The sequence below is a fragment of the Mangifera indica genome, chromosome 1 (genome assembly GCF_011075055.1).
Source record: "Mangifera indica cultivar Alphonso chromosome 1, CATAS_Mindica_2.1, whole genome shotgun sequence".
NCBI classification, from domain to species: Eukaryota; Viridiplantae; Streptophyta; class Magnoliopsida; order Sapindales; family Anacardiaceae; genus Mangifera; species Mangifera indica.
The window spans coordinates 4,182,330-4,201,691 of NC_058137.1; the positions used below are offsets into that span (position 1 = coordinate 4,182,330).

Genomic DNA, 19,362 nt, shown 5'->3' on the forward strand with positions numbered 1-19,362 from the left:
CCTTTTTTAAATCTCTTTTCACGCTTCACAATGAGGATGAAGGATATTGTCTTTTTTTTGGGTTAAGCTTAGGTCATATTTAATGGGCTAATACTGCTGGCTGAATGAACTGTGTTTGGGCTTGAGAAGCGAAGGTTCCTTCACAGTAGAAACTTTTGTAGAATCACTTGCTTTAATACTCTTGAGCAACCATCTATTTTCATGTTTTGTGCTTGCCTTCCTATAAGAACCCTTCACAGCATAAACTTTAACATATGATCTCATATCATAGTAGGGACTCATTTTACAGTCCATAAGAGGTCCACTCTAAGAGGAATATGTTTACCTTCTATGACAAAATGACTCAAATTTAAGGGTTTTTACCCATATGTTAATATATTGCCACTTGTCTTTATATAAAGTTATCGATCATTAAATCAATATCGTTTTGACACTCGTGACGATATTATAACCTGTGGGATTTCCCCCTCATATGATAAATGAATTTAGATAATTTGTTACCGATTTGTTGTTATCTTCAAATCAATACCATTGTTGCAAGATATTTTCAATATGCATGTTAAATGTATAAGCCCAATTTTACGGTTGTTGTACTTTAAGAAATAATTATTTATCTCTTTAATAGAAATTAATAAGCGTTACATAAATATATGAAAAAAGTGATCATGCTTAAAATCCTTGGTATGGAATAATTTTATTTTACCTAGTACTTTTAATAAGGGACATAACTGTAATTATAAATTTAATGATAAAATTAAGTCTTGAGGGATAAAGTATAAGCCAATAACATCATTGAAAAAATGAATTAGAAAACTTTTGTCTTGGGTTTTTCCAATTTTTCAACACAGCAATCTTTATATTAAAAAATTTCCAAAATTGTGGTCACATCACGAATCAAAGTTTCAAACATCTCTTTTTTTTTCGGAATTGTTAGTTTCAAACATCTCTTAAATGAAAGGCAGAAGCAGTATTTATTCTGTGTAATTTTTAAAAGGTCAAATGACTTAGTCCCATCCAAAGTATGATATTTTTTCAAGTTTTTATCACTTAATTTTAAAAATCCCAAATACCCATTTATAAATAGTTAAAATTAACGAAACTTTAATCCCTTAAAATTTAATCTTTTTTTTCTCCCTAAACCCTAAAAACTAAAAATTTTCTTCCTTAGTCAACTTTAAAAAAAATGATATTTTAGTTTTAGTCTTTGACGCCAAATCCAATATCATTGCTAGTGACGTTCTTGATGCATTATCATGCTCCAACAATCTCTCTCCTCTCCTCTAAAACTCTTACCAATGAAGATCTTGCTTATGAAGACTAGATGTTTGTCTTGCCAGAAGAGATCTTTGTTAGTCAGAGTTCCAGAGGAGGGAAGAGAAATCGTTGAAGCATGATAATGTGCCAAAAACTCTTTATCATTGCCGATGGCGTCAAATTCAGTGTCAGAGATTAAAAAATAAATCGTAAAAAGGGAAATGTCATTTTTTTAAATTTGGCCTATAAGAAAATTTTTAGTTTTTAAAGTTTGAGGTAAAAGAGAAAGAAGATTAAATTTTAGTTTATTTTTAATATTATAAATAAAATAATAATTTTATCTTTAAAATTAATAAACTTAATCTCCTTATAAGTAATTGTTTGAAATTTTTAAAATTAAGAAGCGAAAATTAAAAAAAGTAACATTCTATGGGCGGAATATGTCCTTTGGCCTTTTATAAAATAAGTGCAAAGGTGTTGAGAGACAATACATGTGCGGGTGGCACTAAATTAAGAATATGCGAATCTAAGTCATAAGTGGCGATCTTAATAATATAAATAAGCTTAAATAACTATATCCCTTTGAAGGTTTGATGAAATAACATAATCTTAACTTTTAAGTTTGAAATAACAAAAAAACCCTCCAATTAAAGTCCTTAAAATTTTGTAAAATATTTTTTATATCCTAATTTAGACTGATTTTAATAAAAATAATAAAAATATATCATACAATTATAAATATAAGTGTCAATTATGTATGATATCAGATTTTAGGAAAATTATAATTTTAAAAATTTTAGGGGTGGTAATGAAATTTTTAAAAATGTTTTTGAAATTATAAAAGTTTGTTTTTTTTTAATTTTTGAAAATTTTTAAATGTCAATATGTCCATGAGTATACCACTAAAAAACTAAATATGATATAACAAATTATGGATGTAATTATTATGTTTTAAACAATTAAGGTTATAGTTGTATTTTCCAAATATATTTAATGAATATATAATTTTTCAAATGAGATAGGAGGAAAATATTTGTTTCCCTCTAATAAGTTAAGAAAAAAAAGGACATTTACACTTTTATAATATTATTGATAATTTAGTTTGTTATTAAAATATTTTAAAGGTCAAAAGACTATTTTCCACCCAAAATTTATCCCTAATATAAAAAAATACTTGTAGTAAATAAAAAATTCAAATACCCACTCATGAACTAACTTCTGTTATAATTTTTCATTATAGATAAGGGTGAAATCTTCATTTTACTTAAAAACCCTAAAAACCTCAAAAATTATATTATTTTCCTCTATTAAATCTAGAAAACTAGCAATTCCCTTCAATAATTTTTTCCATCTCTGACAACTAGTTATTGTTCCCATTGTCGACCAACCTTTCCACTATCTAGAGGTGAGTATAATTTGATTCAAACCGTAAAACTAGATCGAACCATTTAAAATTTATAGTTTGGTTTAGGTTGAATTATAAAACGGTTTAGTTTCGGTTGAAAATTTTTTAAAAAACGATTTACAGTTTAGATTACAGTTTGAGCGGTTTACAAACCGAATCAAACCATAAATCGTGCATATATATATATATATATAATAAACATTATTAAAACCCTACCTAACTAATTATTTCTTTCCAACCTTTTATCTCTTCTGTCACTGCAACACTTCTCTTTCTCCCTTGCTTTAGTTTCTCCTCTGCCACCATCTTTCTTTCTCACCTTATCTCCTCGCCAGAAACCATAGCTCTATCGCTATCTTCTTAGTTTCAATCATCATCTGAAGCATCGGTTAACTCACCTTTGATCAACTCGTCATCACTCAAATAAAAATGAATAAGCTATCACTTTTTTCATAACTTCTTGGCTTAGACTTTCAATTGATCTTACTTATTGCCTTTTCTGTTGGTGTACAAATATTTGGGAAAGCTACCGTTGTGAAAAAGGCTTTTTACCAAATCGCTTCTTGCTTGCATGAAAATCTAGCATGGACTCAACATTTTCTTGCTTCTGCTATTTCCAATGTCAGTCTTTTATTGTTTTTGCTGAGTATAAGCAAGAGATTCTATTGTGCAATGGTGTTAAAATCATTATAGGACAATGTATAATTCAACATGCAAAATCATTGTAGAAAGTATATGATTTTTTATACGGTTTAAACCATAACCAAACCGGACCAAATCGTATTTTTTCAGTTTGGTTTATAATCTAAAATTGTTTGGTTTGGTTTAAAATTTTTTTAAACCGTTTTTTCAATTTGGTTTGAAAAATATCTCAAACCACATCAAACCGGACTGTGCACACCCCTACCACTATCTTCTTCTCCCCTAGTCGATGTTCTTACCTGATTGATTTCATTGAATGAAGACCGTTGTCTTCATCTGACAAACTTGGTCTGGTAAACTTCGACTGTTGGAAAAGAAGATGGTGGGAATGTTGGCTAACGATGGAAATGACATTCGATCATTAGAGATGGAAGAAAAAAACCTAGGAGAAAATGTTGTTTTTCAAAGTTTAATTTAGGGGGAAAACTATAAATTTTTTAAATTAATGGGAAAAATGATAGATATGTTTAAGGTTTTATGATTTAATAGTAAAATAACGATTTTACCCTTCACTCTAATAAAAAATTCTAATAAAAGTTAATTTATGAGTGAATATTTGAGTTTTTCAATTAACATGAGTATGTTTTTGAAATTAAACTAAAACTTGGATGAGAAATAGTATTTTGCCCTCTTTTAAACCTTTGAGATAACATAAACATTTAACTATATCTATATTATAATATTTAGATAAAATAAAATAAATACTTTTTACTAGGAACTTTGATATATGGGTAATAAATTATTTTTTTAAATTTAAAGGATAAAAATACTATCTCATTAAAGGTTGGGTGGAAAATATAACTTGATCTACATATAATTAAAACGCTACAGATCTTGATGTCATTACTCATGCCAGTCAACTCTTCATCATCCTCAATTAAACTTGAATACATAAGTGGGGAAAGCAGCATGCGCAGGCTGCTCACATTTGAAACTATGAAGTAACCCCATTTTAATTTAATGCATGTAAACAAAATAGTCAACACAAATGCCAATCTCCTCATTCTCCTTTGTACAAGAAATCTTTTTATTTTATGTTATTTTTCTTCAAAGGGATAACTACTTTGAACCTTAAGGTTTGGAAAAACCTATCAACCCTTGGTATTGATATTTTAAAAATTCAAAAACTTAACTTGTAAATAATTAAAAAGCTAATATAAATATAGAAAATATTTAAACTTCTTGGCAAATATATTTTAGATTTTAGTTTCTTTTTTTTTAAATAGAAAGTACTTAAATTTTCAAATTCTTTAGAATTTTTAATCCTGTTTTATTTAGTATTTTTCTTAGGTCCAGATTTTGTTTTATTTATTTGGCCAAAAGACTTATTTTCACCCATAGAGTATTAAAACTAAGAGAATCAATTAATTCTAAATATAAAATTATCATTTCATCCGTGTTATATTAAAATAATAAAATATTACCCATTTTTCCTTTGGTTTAAAAAATTAACAATTTCTCTTTAGGGTTTCTTTCTTTTCTTCCCCTTTTCAACATCGTCTCTAATTGGCTTCTCTCTCCCTCTTCTTTTTGTTCCCTTTTTCAACATCGTCTCCGAACAAAACAATCGTCTTTGTCTCTAAATGAAGATGATTCTTTTTTGTTAGAGATGAAGATGATTGTTTGGAGATGACATCAGAAAAGAAAAAAGAGAAAAGAGAGACAAGTTGACTGAAGACAGCATCGGAAAAGGGAAAGAAAAAGGTAGGGAGAGAGAAGCCGGCAGGAGATGACGTCGAAAAAGTGAAGAAAAGAAAAACATCCAAGGAGGGAAATATAACATTTCAAAATTTAATCCTGAGAGAAAATTATTAGTTTTCTAAACAAAGGGAGAAACGAATAACGTTTTATTATATTTAATATAACATTAGTTAAACAATGATTTTATTCTTAAAACTAATTGATCCTATTGATTTTAACAACTCATAGGTAAAAATTTGGATTTTTAATATTTAGTGAGTATCAATTTGGAAATATAACAAACCTTGGGTGGGAATAAGTCTTTGGGCCTATTTATTTTAAAAAATTTTACTAGTTTTTTTTTTTAACCTTTCTTATTAAAAAATAAGTTGCTAACTAATTTTTGGGTAAATTAATTAAGATTAAAATGTAACTGGACTAATTCATAATTCTGTTTGGTAAGTCAGCCAGTTCTTATATTTGTTCGTCTGCATATAGTGGGGGTGAAGGCAGTAAGCCTTCATAATTATAGAAATTAGGATTTATTTTACTCTTTTACCCTTGATTCCAAAAAAGCTAACCCAAATTAGGAGACTAACGGGTAAGGGTTTAGAGTAATTTCTGGTTCAAACAAATTTCAAACGGACTGTGACACCCGAAAAATTGATGTCATCATCATTTTGTTGGACCAAAAGAAAGCTCACCAAACTTGTGTGTTTTCCAACAAAGCAAACGTGGAAAGTCAGTTAAAACCATCGCTATACACAGAAACACGCTCACGGTATCAGTCAAATACCAAAGCACACCGTTTTGATAAAGCGAAACCTAACTTCAATAATAAATCGGACGGCTCTTATCAACCGCTCCTCTATAAAATATCCGCACGGTCCTTTCACCTCCAACTACTCTACATAAAAATACTCTCTCCTTCTAGATCCATCCATAAGCTTTAGATATGGCGATTACTATTGTCTCCGTCAAGGCTAGGCAGATCTTCGATAGCCGTGGCAATCCGACGGTCGAGGTTTGTCTCTTGGATCATCGATCTGTCCGTTTACTGATTTTCGATACTTTCTAGCTTTTGTTCGAATCGGTGATGTGCTAACGGTAGAGATGTATATCATATGACTTAGCTTTAAGTTTTACTATCAGTTATTGAGTTTCTGTGTTGAATCGTTTATCGAGTGCGAGTTTGCTGTTCGTTTTACTTATTCTAAGCTACAGTGATTCGAAATCTCCGTTTAGTTACCTTGACATCAAATCCTTTATGTTTTGTGGTTAAATTTAGTCAAGTTTTTATCTGATTGCGTTAATTTGGATAATGTTAGGTTGATGTGAAGACATCAGATGGTTTCTTGTCAAGAGCTGCTGTTCCAAGTGGTGCTTCAACTGGTATGTTATATGTTTTATGGTTTGTTATCTTTCTAGAATTCACATAAATGGGTACTTTTTTCTTAAATGTATCTAGAATTTAGTATTGGCAATTAATTAATTAATCGGCCAATGTACAGGAATTTATGAGGCTCTTGAATTAAGAGATGGGGGCTCGGACTACCTTGGAAAAGGTGTATCGAAGGTTAGATTGTGCTATGTCTTCCGTCTCTTTTATAAATAAGTGTTAACGTACCGTTTGCTAATGATGTGTTTTTATGCATGCAGGCTGTCGAGAATGTCAATGCAATCATTGGCCCAGTTCTTGTTGGCAAGGTTCGTCACTAACTTATATGGGATGTTTTTGTCATCTGAGAGTTCTTTCGTAATCTAACTGCAATTTTTTAATATTTTTTTGTTTCATGCAGGACCCAACCAAGCAGGCAGAAATTGACAATTTCATGGTTCAAGTACTCGATGGAACCGTGAACGAGTGGGGTTGGTGCAAACAGAATGTACTTGATGGACTTTCCTAAATTTCAAATCCATATGCATGTTTACATAGATTTATATTTATTGTTGCATTTAATGTGGATTTTCAGCTTGGAGCAAACGCCATTTTGGCAGTGTCTCTTGCAGTCTGCAAAGCTGGTGCCCATGTCAAGGATATTCCATTATACAAGGTCTGTCATACTTTCTAATTATTAATTATGTGTTACCTGTTGAAGTTTACACCTTTGGTTCCGGAAGATTTTTCAATTTTATTAAATATTGGTTTCCATAAATTATTTGTCATGCCTCTCATGAAGCTGTAAAAAAATAATCTATTCTATCTTTTTATCCCAACATAACAAGGAATAGACCATCATCATTATTACTATATTCTCTCTTGTGGAAAATTAATTGATAAGAGCATGATTTTTGTGAATGCAGCATATTGCCGAACTTGCTGGTAACAAGAAGTTGGTGTTGCCAGTACCTGCTTTCAATGTCATCAATGGTGGATCACATGCAGGCAACAAACTTGCTATGCAGGAGTTTATGATTCTCCCTGTTGGAGCTTCTACTTTCAAGGAGGCCATGAAGATGGGTGTTGAAGTGTACCACCATTTGAAGGTGTGCTAAAATCATTCACGTAGACATTTGTTGTTGCTGTATGTTGAAACAAATCATGACATTATCCTTTTTTATTGGAGTTATATTTAGATATTTTGTTGAGGTTGCCATCACTAACAAAAATCAAAGTGGAAGTTTGTTTTATTTGGATATGGCCTTGCTAGAGTGTTCCGATGCCCTGGCCTTATGCGTTGCAGCTTTTATTAAAAAAAAAAAAAAGTTCCTTGGGAATTTTATTTCCAATTGATGACTTATCCAAGAAATTTTTAATCCTTTCTGTTTGTAATTGCTTTGTGCACTGCCTTTGAGAGAACAGAGCATGTTGTCTATTATGCAGCTTATGTTCCATTGCGGGGATATATTAATCCTAATTCATTTCTTGTTGTCTCTGTTAGTGATTATTTTTTTCTGATATCTTGATAGGGAATAAAGCTTATAGACACATATATTAATAAAACATTCCTACATTTTTGTAAGGTTGACTTGGACTTTTTGTTGGCCTTCCTCTTTCTTACTACATTGTTTTTTCTTTTCCTTTTTAGGCTGTGATTAAGAAGAAGTATGGTCAGGATGCAACAAACGTTGGTGATGAAGGTGGTTTTGCACCTAACATTCAGGTGACCAAACTTCATTGGGATCTCCTTATCTTAGTAGTTTTGCTTGTTAGTGTATTTCTTGTTTTGCTTCTAGTTTATAACTTTCAACTCATCCATAAATTTTTGCGCAACCTCAGGAAAACAAAGAAGGACTTGAGTTGCTCAAGACAGCCATTGCCAAGGCTGGTTACACTGGCAAGGTGAGTTTCATCTAACAATTTTTTTATTTGCTTTTTTTTTTAATTGCTTTTTGATACTTGAACATCACAACAAAAGGCAAATTCTTTTTCTTTTTGTTAGGTTGTCATTGGAATGGATGTTGCTGCATCTGAGTTCTATGGTTCAGATAAGACCTATGATTTGAACTTTAAAGAAGAGGTGAGTTGTATTCATGAGCCATATTTTTCAAATGAGAAATTATGCATTTGTTTTAGACCGGATGGTCATTGACTTGTTGTTACGTGATAGTCATTTGAAGGGATTAGATTGAGAGTTGTAGCCTGATTCTAACATATAGCAGGAGAATTTTTTAATCATTATTTTTAGTATTTATTTCATACTGCCTATTGCTTTACTGTGTTCGATATGCCATCCTCGTGGTATGAATTATGTTTTTCCCTGGATTGAAGTTCTAGTTTCTTATACGTATAATTATTTTTTCCAGTCTTGACCTTTTGTGGTTGTCGTCTTTGCAGAACAATGATGGTTCACAAAAGATCTCTGGAGATGCACTAAAAGATCTTTACAAGTCATTTGTTTCTGAGTATCCTATTGTTTCAATCGAAGATCCATTTGACCAGGATGACTGGGAGCACTATGCCAAACTGACTTGTGAAATTGGAGCAAATGTACAAATTGTGGGAGATGATCTGTTGGTCACCAACCCCAAGGTTAGTACTGAGACATTTTTTGTGTCAGTCTTTTTTGTTTTTTTTGGGGTCATAAAATTAATCAAGAAGACTAAGGAATTTGCATAAACTGTATTGACCACGGAAGCTTAAATTCTGCCAAATTGATCTTTTTGTTGTTTCTATTTTGTTTTCCTCTCACTTTATTATGTATTAATGTGTTTGCAGAGGGTTGAGAAGGCTATAAAAGAGAAGACTTGCAATGCCCTTCTCCTTAAGGTACTGTATCAGTTTCTTTTTTAGTCAACTTCTGGCCGTGTTCAACTATAGACAAAAGTCTCAGTTTATTTGTGTATCGGAATAGGTCAACCAAATTGGATCTGTGACTGAGAGCATTGAAGCTGTCAAGATGTCCAAGAGAGCTGGGTGGGGTGTGATGGCTAGCCACCGCAGTGGTGAAACTGAAGATACTTTTATTGCTGATCTCTCAGTTGGTTTGGCCACGGTAATTTTCTCTCTGTGAAACTCGGACCACTGTCTCACAACAGGCCAAAGATTTGTTTGAAAATTGATCTGTTTGTCATAATATTTTTTTGGTTTTTGATACAGGGTCAAATTAAGACCGGAGCACCATGCAGGTCAGAGCGACTTGCAAAGTATAATCAGGTTAGCTATCTTGTTTAAATGCTTGTCCAGGTATAAACATGTGGGAAGAAAAATGTTGTTCTGACTCTAGTTAATGTTTTCAATGTTAGCTTCTAAGAATTGAGGAAGAGCTTGGTGCCATGGCAGTTTATGCAGGAGCAAGCTTCCGCTCTCCTGTGGAACCATACTAGGGTTTGAGCGCTTGGTGATAAAACTTTTGTGTTATGTGGGTACTTAAATAAGTATATTCTGTGTAAAACAGGTCGGCTGTTAGTCCTGTCTGAGACTGAGAGTTTGAAAAGGTTGTTTCTGAAACGTTTTCTTTCGTAGTTGGAGCATGTTTAGCAGCGTGAGCTAAGATGTTTGTCATGTCTTTTTTTGGCGAATTGCAATTTGAATATATGACAACGATGACTCCTATGAATAAAAAGAGTAATGTCTTTGTATGATCTATAGCGATGCATATAATATTTGTGAACCTAAGAAATTGATATCGGTTTGCCTTTCCATAGGATAATCAAAGGCCACCTGGCATGCAAAATTCCTAGACGTGGCACTTGCCCTCCTTTTCGGTGGCTGGTATCGTGTCTTGTGGAAATGTTTTTAATTTTATAAAGATTCAAATTCAATTACTAATGACCTAAAATTTAGGTAATCTAAAACTAGTTTGTATCAGACTATTCAGTGGCAGCTTCTGATGAAGCGAAACGAAAAAAGCCTATTTATTGATAGGTCAGGCCTTTCAGAAAGACTTGTGCCGTTTGAATTATTGTTAGCGGTGCGGAGTATAAAACCATGCATATACTAGTTATTAAAACTCAGCATCTTTTAGTTTAATTTATAATATTGATTAGAAATTTAATTAATCTTATTGGTTAGTAATTTTACAAATTATATACTCCCTCTGATTCAAATTGTTTCAAAGTAAAAGTGGTTTCACACTTAAAATAAAATAAAATTAAAAAGTGAATTTCCTTAGTAATATTAGTGGGTTTCACACTTTCAAAGAAATATGATTAAAAAGTGAATTTTTTATCGGTCAATTGGTTTGAGAAAACATTTTACTGTCAAAATTGTTATTTTGAAAATAGGTTACTTAACAAAAAAAAAAGTAGATATAAATAATTATTATGTTTGATAAATATAAATTATTATTATATTTAATAAAATTTGATAAGTATAAATAATTATTGTGTTTGATTAAAAAAATAAAAGAATAATAGTATATTATTTTACTTAAATATATTTGATATAATTATTCTAAAATATTGTTTTTAATATTTTTTATATTAATTAAAAATATGATATTCTTGTGTTAAAAAATTAAAAAATAAAAGTATAATTATAATAAAATCAATATTATTTTAGTAATATTTTAATATTTAAACTAAATGTGATAATCAAATTATCTATCACATCATCATCTATAATAAAAAATTATCAAAATATTTTATTATTTTATAATAAAATAAAATAATATTAATAATACAAAATAGATTACCAAGAATAATTTTTCTATACATTAAAGCAAATGCCTCCTTAATATTAACGGAGCACTAATAGATCTATACAACTATAAGTATATTCGTGTAACTTTTTCACATCACTACAAAAATAATTTCATATATATATACAAATACAATTAAATAATGAGAAAAATATTAGAAAGAAAAATATATTCTCTTTATTCCAAATAACCATAATGTATATAAGACGAAAATTGCAGGCTGTGGGGTTCGAACCCACGCGCACTTATGTGCAGAAGATCTTAAGTCTTCCCCCTTAACCTCTCGGGCAAACCTGCTCATTTATCGGTTCATCCTAGTATTAATATATATAGATATACATATATAGAACTGTTCAAGTGTTTCGCTTATAAATCGTAGTTCAAAACTAAGTTGAAACCCTAGATAGATCAGATCGTTGAATTAATTACCTTAGACTAGAGGCATGGCGGAGCACTTAGCATCCATCTTCGGAACAGAGAAGGATAGAGTCAACTGCCCCTTTTATTTCAAGATCGGAGCATGCCGTCACGGAGATCGGTGCTCCCGGCTTCACACTAAACCTAGTATTAGCCCCACGCTCCTTCTCTCTAACATGTACCAACGCCCCGACATGATGACTCCCGGCGTTGACCCCCAAGGCCAAGCCCTTGACCCCCGCAAGATCCAAGACCACTTCGAGGATTTTTATGAGGATTTGTTTGAGGAGCTTAGTAAGTACGGCGAGATCGAGAGCTTGAACATTTGTGACAATTTGGCTGACCACATGGTTATTTTTCTTCTTCTTTTTTTTTTTTTTTTAAATTTAATCAAATATTTTTTTTTTTTTGAATTTAGTTAGTTGTTGATGGCCTTTGCTTTTGTGCAGGTGGGTAATGTGTATGTTCAGTTCAGAGAGGAAGAGCATGCTGCTAACGCGCTTCAAAATCTCAATGGAAGGTTTTATGCAGGTTACATCTTTGGTCTTGATTCCTTGTGCTTGAGCATACAATGTATTAGATGAATGTTGTTTTGTCTTTTAATTACCCAAAGAATAGTTGTTAATTCAAATGAACCAACAGTTTGTTCTTAATTTCAATGACCGAAGTTTTTATGTAGTGTGATCACTTTGATTACAATTATTTTCAGTCTCAAAAGAACTTAAGTTAACGAGATCACTCTCATTAACAGTTAAATTATAGCCTACAATGAGAGTCTGTAGTGCTGCTGAATAGGAGCATGTTTACTTTTTCATTGTTTGGCGCTGAATCTCTTGATATTTCAATAATGTTGAAGATGTTGATTTTGGGTTTTAAAATTCAAACATTAGCACATACCAAAATCCTACAATTAGATATGGTTCTATTCTGTTCATCGAAATGGATTTTATTATCGGTAATGTCGAATATGTTGATGTTGGGTTCACCATTCAAAAGCTAGTTACTACGCTTTTATTGTTCTCTGGTAGCCTGCCTTCCACAAATTTTTATTTCATAGATTTATTCATTGTGATCATTGTAAATTATTGTTGTGCCCATCCATGGTGGATTTCAATAGGCTATTACAGATGAGACCATAATCAATGATACCAAGAAGTTAAAAGATACTATTGGCAGAGCTTATTTAGTGTTAACAACATTTTCTTATTGGTGAATTTGTTGGCCATTTAATCATAGCAGTAGCTTGAGTTTTTCTCATGGAGCTCAAGCCACTGTTATGCATACTTTGTTCTTATGGTTTTACTCTTCTTGTTGCTATAATTTTTCAGTGTCAAAGTTGTACATGTGCAAATCTGATCACGTTTTTGACATTTATCAGGGCGCCCTATCATTGTTGACTTCTCTCCAGTGACAGATTTTCGAGAAGCCACATGTAGGCAGTATGAGGAAAATGTATGCAATCGAGGTGGCTACTGTAACTTCATGCATTTGAAAAAGATTAACAGGTTGGTTTCTATTTATTTTTCCCCTTTTTTTAGATTTGACATATATGTTTCCTCTGCTTGGTGATATGGTTGTATCTAAATGGTCTTTTCGAATCAATTTAGGGACTTGAGGAGGCAATTGTTTGGGAGAAATAGGAGAAGGCGCAGCCACAGTCGAAGTAGGAGTCGTAGTCCACATAGACATCGCGGTTATGAGGAGCGCTCACATGGAGGCCGTGGTTCAGGTAGACGTGAAGATGAAAGAAATCATCGCTACCATGATAGGGGCAGGAGGCCTAGAAGCCGAAGTCCTGGACATAAAGGGGGACGAAGCAGAAGCCCAGGGTCAAGGAGGAATAGGAGTCCTGTTAGAGAAAGTAGTGCTGAAAGAAGGGCTAAGATTGAGCAATGGAACAGGGAAAAGGAGGAGGCAGAATCTAGTCATAAGATTGATAATAGTAACAACAACAATGGCTTTGTACATGATGATGATCAATATAGTGATCCTCAGCAGCAGTGACAGTGTTGAAATCAACTACTGGCTCAATTGAAGAGTTTGTCTGGTTTGTTCATATGCTCTGTTTTGTTTACTAAAGTTTAATTAGTACATACAGGAGTGCAGCTTTTCTTTTTGGATAGACAGCCTATTTAGAAAGTATGGCTTATTGCCCATTTCCACAGTGCAGGTGGAGTACAGGTTCACTGTCATGTTGTTGAAAGTAAAATTCTATTTTTCTTGATTTTCCTGCCTTCCTTTAATTTTAAGAAAAATATAGAATAAGAAAAAGTAATTACGAAAGTGATTTTTTGCATGTACCATAACCTTTGGTTTTTCTTTATACGTCCTGTCTCTGGTGTCTAAAGGTTCAGCTATTGCTGTTTACCTTCATGTTTTCTCAAAATTGTTTTTATCCACTTCATTCGTAACTTTGGTATTTACTTCAGTTACAAGTATTGCTGACTGTTTTGTTATAGCCATCGCTAGGATAAGTGATTCAGAAATCAGAAGTGAAACAACAACCATTTTGGTAATGGTGCACAAACATTGGAGGCTATTTCACAAGCTTTTAACACTTACAATCAAATTATTTAAAATCGAACCTGTCTCAGCCATTCAGTCTTTCTGAATCTTGATACATGGTCATAAATTCTTTAAAGTCAGAATGTAGGTCTAAGTTTTCCCAGTCTGTGTCTTAAAGTAAAACAAATGAGTGGGATAGTGTATGTGTGCAGATTTTCAGTGTCTTTGTATACCAAAAATTAATTGTCAGGCAGTCCTGGTTAATCAAATCTGGTGGGATCTAAAGAGCCTTGTTCTGTCTATATCACTTTCTTTTAAACTTGTGGTCTTACCTGAGTTATGAGTTTTGCAGGTTCAGGTTTTCCTGCTACCCAGGATCGGGCCTCACTTTTTTTGCGGCTTACCATAATATTTGTATACAGGTTGGTGTCGTTGTCTGCAGAGCATGTTTACAGGATTGTAATGCTACATTGTGGAAGTATCCGAACGCCAATGGACAGATTCTCAAGAAAATGACGTGCAAAGCTTGTCGACACGGTATGAACTTGCTGCTTCAAGAGTAGATTGATGTTTAGGGTTGTTGAGTTTTTTAACTTATTTAAATGCAATGTTAAACTATTTTCCAACAAGATCGTGTTGTAGCTTGTGGCACAATTTTATGCTGTGGCCATGGAAATACTAGCCTGGCACTCTTTTAAGCTTATCTTTTTCTTCTTTGTCCTGGTATAACTTTATATTTGTCGGAGTATTGGCATGAAAATATGTCACGAAAGTATTTTTAAGTTTGTGGATTAACTTATTGAACTTTTGTGAAATTGCTTTTTGGTTATGAGCTAATGGTGCCATTAAGATTGTTATTTTTGTTTTGTTAAGTTAAACATTATCTTAATATAATCATGAAGGTGGATTATTTCTAGCTACCCACTCATTTCTTTTAATTTCGATTTGTCAGGTTAAACATTATCTTAATATCTTAATATACATCGTTTGGCATCGAAAGTAGATATGTAACGCCCAAAGGCCCCAACCATTAAGACCAAATTATCAAATTGGCTTAACGAAATTTCACGGCCTTGGCTTGTGCATTTCAAGAAGAGCATGTTTAATTCAGCTTTAGGGTTTACCTACCAATGCAAGACATTTTAAGTCTCCGAGGCCTTAAAAATATATGCTGATTAGTTAGTTTTACGAAAACCAGGTGCCCACAAAAACATAAATTCCACAAAACGACTACCAGATTCAATTCATTAACCTATTCATCACTCTTCTTTCTCAACAATAATTCATCTCACAAATGAGATCAGTGAAGAAAGCTAGGTGGACCACACTGCTCAAGCAGCAGCACCGTGCTTAGCCTTTGTATGAGCTTCCAATCCGCCTTCTGTGGTAAATGACCTGTGAGAATTAGACAAAAATATGTGATTAGTTGCAACTATACTAAATTTCAATGAGCTTAATGGATGAGATTACCTGTTGCAAGACTTGCACGAGAATGACCCGCCTGATTTTTGAGTTTGCTGCTTTGATTGGCTGCTGTTAACAGGTGCTTTCTGAGCCCGTTTTGAAGGGTGAGGAGTAGCAGTGTGAACAACCCCTTTCTTGCCTTCTGCAAAGCCAACCATTGTCATCTCTTGACCCATGTCGATGCTAAAGCTCATGCACATTCATAACAATAAAGAATGAAACAACAAATGCTAGATGTCATGCAGATTATATTCATAACAATAAATCTCAAAAAAGAAAAGCAAATCAACAGAGAATCCCATCGAAAGTAAAACCAAAAAAAAAAAAAAAAGCAAGAAAAGCAACCTAATAGCAATAACACAAATGAGATAGTAATTACCAGTCCTTTGAGGTGTGATGAATTTAGTCTTCTTGTCAGGAACAGGGGATTTTGTTGCAGATTCTGCAGATCTCTTCCTGCTTGGTTCAGCCTTCAAGAGGGGAAAAATAAATACAGTAAGAAAATTACAAATACTGGATAAACAACCAAATAAAGCGAATCCCAAACAAAGCAAGCGATACTGCCCTCACTTTCTTTGGTGTCTCATCCTCATCATCACTCTCACTCTCATCACTGTCTTCATCATCTTCATCACGTTCATTGTGTTCATGACCACTCTTGTTACTTTCACCACTGATATGATTTAAATCCTGAACAAAAACTGATCAGTGCTGCCACAAATCATCATACCATAATGAAACACAAAAACAGACCGGCCAACCTAGCAAATTAAGATTTTAAGCTGATTGTACACTGTACGCACTATAATAGAGTGAAATTGGGAAAGCAATACAAAAATAAAGTTTGAAACATCAGGTTTCAATTAAATGCTACAGTTAATTCAAAATTGAAGCATTGTCTATGTCAAACTAGAAAAGGAAAATAGTGGAATCAATTTGCCTTGTAGATTATAGCATAAGACAACTGGCCTCATCTAACAAAATTTTCTACTTTACACTATGCATAAATGTATATACACAAATAGCTAGATTTAAAGAGTTTCTCATCCCATGTTTAAGTCTCTAAATCTAAAACGGTAAAGCATGAAATTAGAATTTGAAACAAATGAGTAACAAAAAGGGTCATGTGCAGCCAGTTCAAACTTTGTCAACATGATATCAGCAATGGTGATGTTTAGCAGGTGAAAATATGTACACACAGTATCATACAGTAAAAGGAAAAGATCAAACATTGAACTTTATCAAAAAAATTTGTAAAAGAAATATGGAAGATAAAACGTGTTTCTAAAGGCATATAACAATTAAACACAATGCTGGATAGAATCAGTATAAGTAATAAATAAGTATATAATCATAGGCTACTAATGGTTTACATAATTAGAACCTACAGATCCATTTATTCAGTGATTATGAATGTGGATCAATTGATGCTGTATAGCAAAGCATAGGGATAAGGCCGTGCTTTTTATTTTATGGAAAAATAAAAAGAAGGTAGAGAGAGAGAAGAAGAACACTGCAGTAAAAACTATATACACTGCAACATGCCAGTTATATATGGTTATAGAACACACCAGAAGATGAATGTACAAAAGCCCTTATATTTCATAGTGGACAAACTAGACAAGGGCCAATTATAATCAAGTTGGGGCACTAATACTAGTGTTTTCTTAAATTCATCTTAAAAATCATATTTCAAAATTTTAAATACTGTAAAGAAACATGTTATATAGTAGCAGTCCAGTTACAAAACAGATGCAAGTTTGAAAGAAACTATTCTAAACTCCAAAAAAATCTTCATTAGCTAAGAATCTTCTTAAAATTTTTACAAGATTATCTTCAGCAACATCATTTGCAGTCTAAATAAATTAAGAATACAACAAATATACTCAAGGTGCCATAAAATTACAAGTATGAGTCTAATTAATAAAATACCTCATCATCACTGGTCTCATCATCATCGGTGGATGAATCTTTCGAATCAGTATCGTCAGAATCACTATCATCAAACTTCCGATTGGGTTTAACATTCTTCACGTTCTCCTTAGCAGTGGATGCATTAGGCTTAATGTTATTAGGATGCTTGGAAACAGACTTGGCCTGTAACTCGGGTTTTCCTACAGAAAAAAAATGGAAGAAGGATTCTCAAATTTACATGATTAAAGATCCACAACAAGAAAGATACAGTGTGAGCACTATGCTCACCACTGTTTCTAAGCAAAATCTCCTTTACATCTTCGTCAGAGTCTGCAAGTCACAATTTAAGGAAAGAGCATATTATTTACCAAAAACTAAAGTGACTCCATATGCACAATATATACATATACATACATACATACATATATATATATAGATATATGTACGTATGTATGTATGTATCCAAAGGGGGCATTGTTACACTTGAGTTACCAGAATCATCACTGTCAGCAACCATTGTGAGGACAAAAGAAAAAGCAGTTAAGGAGGCAACATAGATGAAAGAAAAAGATATTCTAGGACCGATTGATCCATACCAAAAGGAAATATAAAATCCAGGAAACATGTTTAAAAAAAAAAAAAAATGAGCGGAAAGGATATGTTTGGTCCATTTTAACTCTGTAGCCAGTGAAGTAGACACTCCCATTTTTCCAATTATGAGACAGCACAAAATCTTTTTCAAGAGCCAGGTCGAAACTCAATTGAGGCAATTTTAGAGGAGAAAGTGTTCCAAGAACCAGTTTCTTATCATCAACTTTCAGATACAGACATACATGTCCATTTCCCTTGTCCTTCTTGACCTCCCCCAAGGAAGCCTGTGATTAGGCAATTTAAGCACAATCACTGTCTTATGTAATTAACCGTTGAAACAGCCAAAAAATAGAAATCTATAAACAATCAATTATAACCTGCGACAGATGAATGACCCTGCGACCACCAGGATTGACCTTCTGTGGCTGCCCACTTTTTACCTCAATACCTGAAACACAGGGGAACAAAAAAAAGTATAGAATAAGTAAAATATCAGATCAAGGTCAACCCACAAAACACATTGTAGAAATCAAAACGCTAGCGTATCTTGGAGAGCCAAAGCCATCTGTTGCAATCTTAGTGCTTAATTAATCACACACACACACATATATATATAGTATAACAAATAACTAGTGAACCAAAATGCAGAACTCACTGATACAACCACAATTTAACCAAATCATGAAGTAACGTGATACTATAATCAACATAAAAAAAAAAAGAACAAATGAAAGTATCTATTTTTTTTTTTTTAATTACTTGTATGACGGTGCTTTACTATTAAGAGGAAAAAAAAGCCTAAAGTTCAATAAAGTAAATTCTAACTCAGAATCCAATCAAAACCAAACATTTTAATTACAAAGACGACGACATTATCCAAAATGGCACACTCCTTCATTTTAAAAAAGCGAAAGGAAAAAGTAAAATCAAAAGATCAAACCCTAAATTGTGTTGATTTTCAAGAAAAACACATCGTAAATAACATAATGAACAATAATTAGAAGGCGTAAATATAGGTTAAATGATTATTAGATTTTAATACGATTTTTACTTCGCTTGCGTTTTCACATTTCTCGTCAAGCAAACACAAACTTTAAGATTAGAAAACAAAGACAAAAAATCAAACAAATTTCTGATCTCCTGTGTTACCCCAAAACTCCATAGATGGCATGGCGGACAGGGAAGAGAGATTTTTTTTTTTACTTTTTTTTTGTTCATGTTCTTCCAGTAGAAACTAATGTGAATATATATAAATAAATTTAGTCCTTCGATAAAGTGATAAGCATTTAGCTGGTTCGCTGAAGCCCAGAGTTATTGAGGTGTGGCGCGCTACAATGGAAAAAGATC

At 32.7% G+C, this 19,362-nt stretch overlaps 3 protein-coding genes and 1 non-coding gene across 5 annotated transcripts; 2 read left to right on the forward strand and 2 right to left on the reverse strand.

Annotated features, from left to right (window-relative positions):
- The first annotated feature begins 5,906 nt into the window (after positions 1-5,906).
- LOC123227508 (enolase 2-like) lies at positions 5,907-10,063 on the forward strand. Its single transcript, XM_044652427.1, has 15 exons — positions 5,907-6,065; positions 6,370-6,433; positions 6,553-6,617; positions 6,701-6,748; positions 6,841-6,927; positions 7,015-7,095; positions 7,346-7,528; positions 8,071-8,145; positions 8,262-8,324; positions 8,425-8,502; positions 8,820-9,014; positions 9,201-9,251; positions 9,337-9,477; positions 9,582-9,638; positions 9,728-10,063. The coding sequence occupies exons 1-15, from the start codon at positions 5,997-5,999 to the stop codon at positions 9,806-9,808; spliced, it is 1,338 nt and encodes a 445-aa protein (XP_044508362.1). The 5' UTR covers positions 5,907-5,996; the 3' UTR covers positions 9,809-10,063.
- A 1,275-nt stretch (positions 10,064-11,338) lies between these two features.
- Positions 11,339-11,421, reverse strand: TRNAL-UAA. The gene has a single exon. It is a non-coding gene; the product is annotated as a tRNA-Leu (tRNA).
- An 87-nt stretch (positions 11,422-11,508) lies between these two features.
- LOC123213580 (splicing factor U2af small subunit B-like) lies at positions 11,509-14,747 on the forward strand. Its single transcript, XM_044633056.1, has 5 exons — positions 11,509-11,891; positions 11,991-12,072; positions 12,920-13,046; positions 13,149-13,588; positions 14,469-14,747. The coding sequence occupies exons 1-4, from the start codon at positions 11,568-11,570 to the stop codon at positions 13,543-13,545; spliced, it is 930 nt and encodes a 309-aa protein (XP_044488991.1). The 5' UTR covers positions 11,509-11,567; the 3' UTR covers positions 13,546-13,588; positions 14,469-14,747.
- Positions 14,748-15,186: 439 nt separating this feature from the next.
- On the reverse strand, positions 15,187-19,343 carry LOC123213568 (histone deacetylase HDT1). Of its 2 annotated transcripts, none has more exons than XM_044633036.1 (10): positions 19,165-19,343; positions 18,393-18,463; positions 18,085-18,299; positions 17,917-17,942; positions 17,713-17,754; positions 17,443-17,624; positions 16,075-16,200; positions 15,890-15,980; positions 15,517-15,652; positions 15,187-15,441 (listed from the first exon to the last, which is right to left on the reverse strand). In XM_044633036.1, exons 1-10 carry the CDS (start codon positions 19,184-19,186, stop codon positions 15,378-15,380), a joined length of 975 nt encoding a protein of 324 aa, XP_044488971.1. In that variant the 5' UTR covers positions 19,187-19,343; the 3' UTR covers positions 15,187-15,377. The 2 variants fall into 2 exon arrangements, with proteins under 2 accessions (XP_044488971.1, XP_044488981.1); XM_044633046.1 differs by having other exon boundaries at positions 16,081-16,200; positions 19,165-19,336.
- Between the last annotated feature and the right edge of the window lie 19 nt (positions 19,344-19,362).

Bases quoted from the DNA above. Each gene is read 5' to 3' on its own strand.
- LOC123213568 (XM_044633036.1), bottom strand. From the start codon at position 19,186: ATGCCATCTATGGAGTTTTGGG. The intron at 17,943-18,084 runs ATATCCTTTCCG...TTTTGTCCTCAC, and splicing joins AGAGTTAAAATGGACCAAAC to AATGGTTGCTGACAGTGATG. The intron at 15,653-15,889 runs GTAATTACTATC...TTGGCTTTGCAG, and splicing joins CATCACACCTCAAAGGACTG to AAGGCAAGAAAGGGGTTGTT.
- LOC123227508 (XM_044652427.1), top strand. From the start codon at position 5,997: ATGGCGATTACTATTGTCTCCGTCAAGGCTAGGCAGATCTTCGATAGC. The intron at 7,529-8,070 runs GTGTGCTAAAAT...TTTCCTTTTTAG, and splicing joins AAGTGTACCACCATTTGAAG to GCTGTGATTAAGAAGAAGTA. The intron at 9,478-9,581 runs GTAATTTTCTCT...TTTTTGATACAG, and splicing joins TCTCAGTTGGTTTGGCCACG to GGTCAAATTAAGACCGGAGC.
- LOC123213580 (XM_044633056.1), top strand. From the start codon at position 11,568: ATGGCGGAGCACTTAGCATCCATCTTCGGAACAGAGAAGGATAGAGTC. The intron at 11,892-11,990 runs GTTATTTTTCTT...GCTTTTGTGCAG, and splicing joins ACAATTTGGCTGACCACATG to GTGGGTAATGTGTATGTTCA. The intron at 13,047-13,148 runs GTTGGTTTCTAT...GAATCAATTTAG, and splicing joins CATTTGAAAAAGATTAACAG to GGACTTGAGGAGGCAATTGT.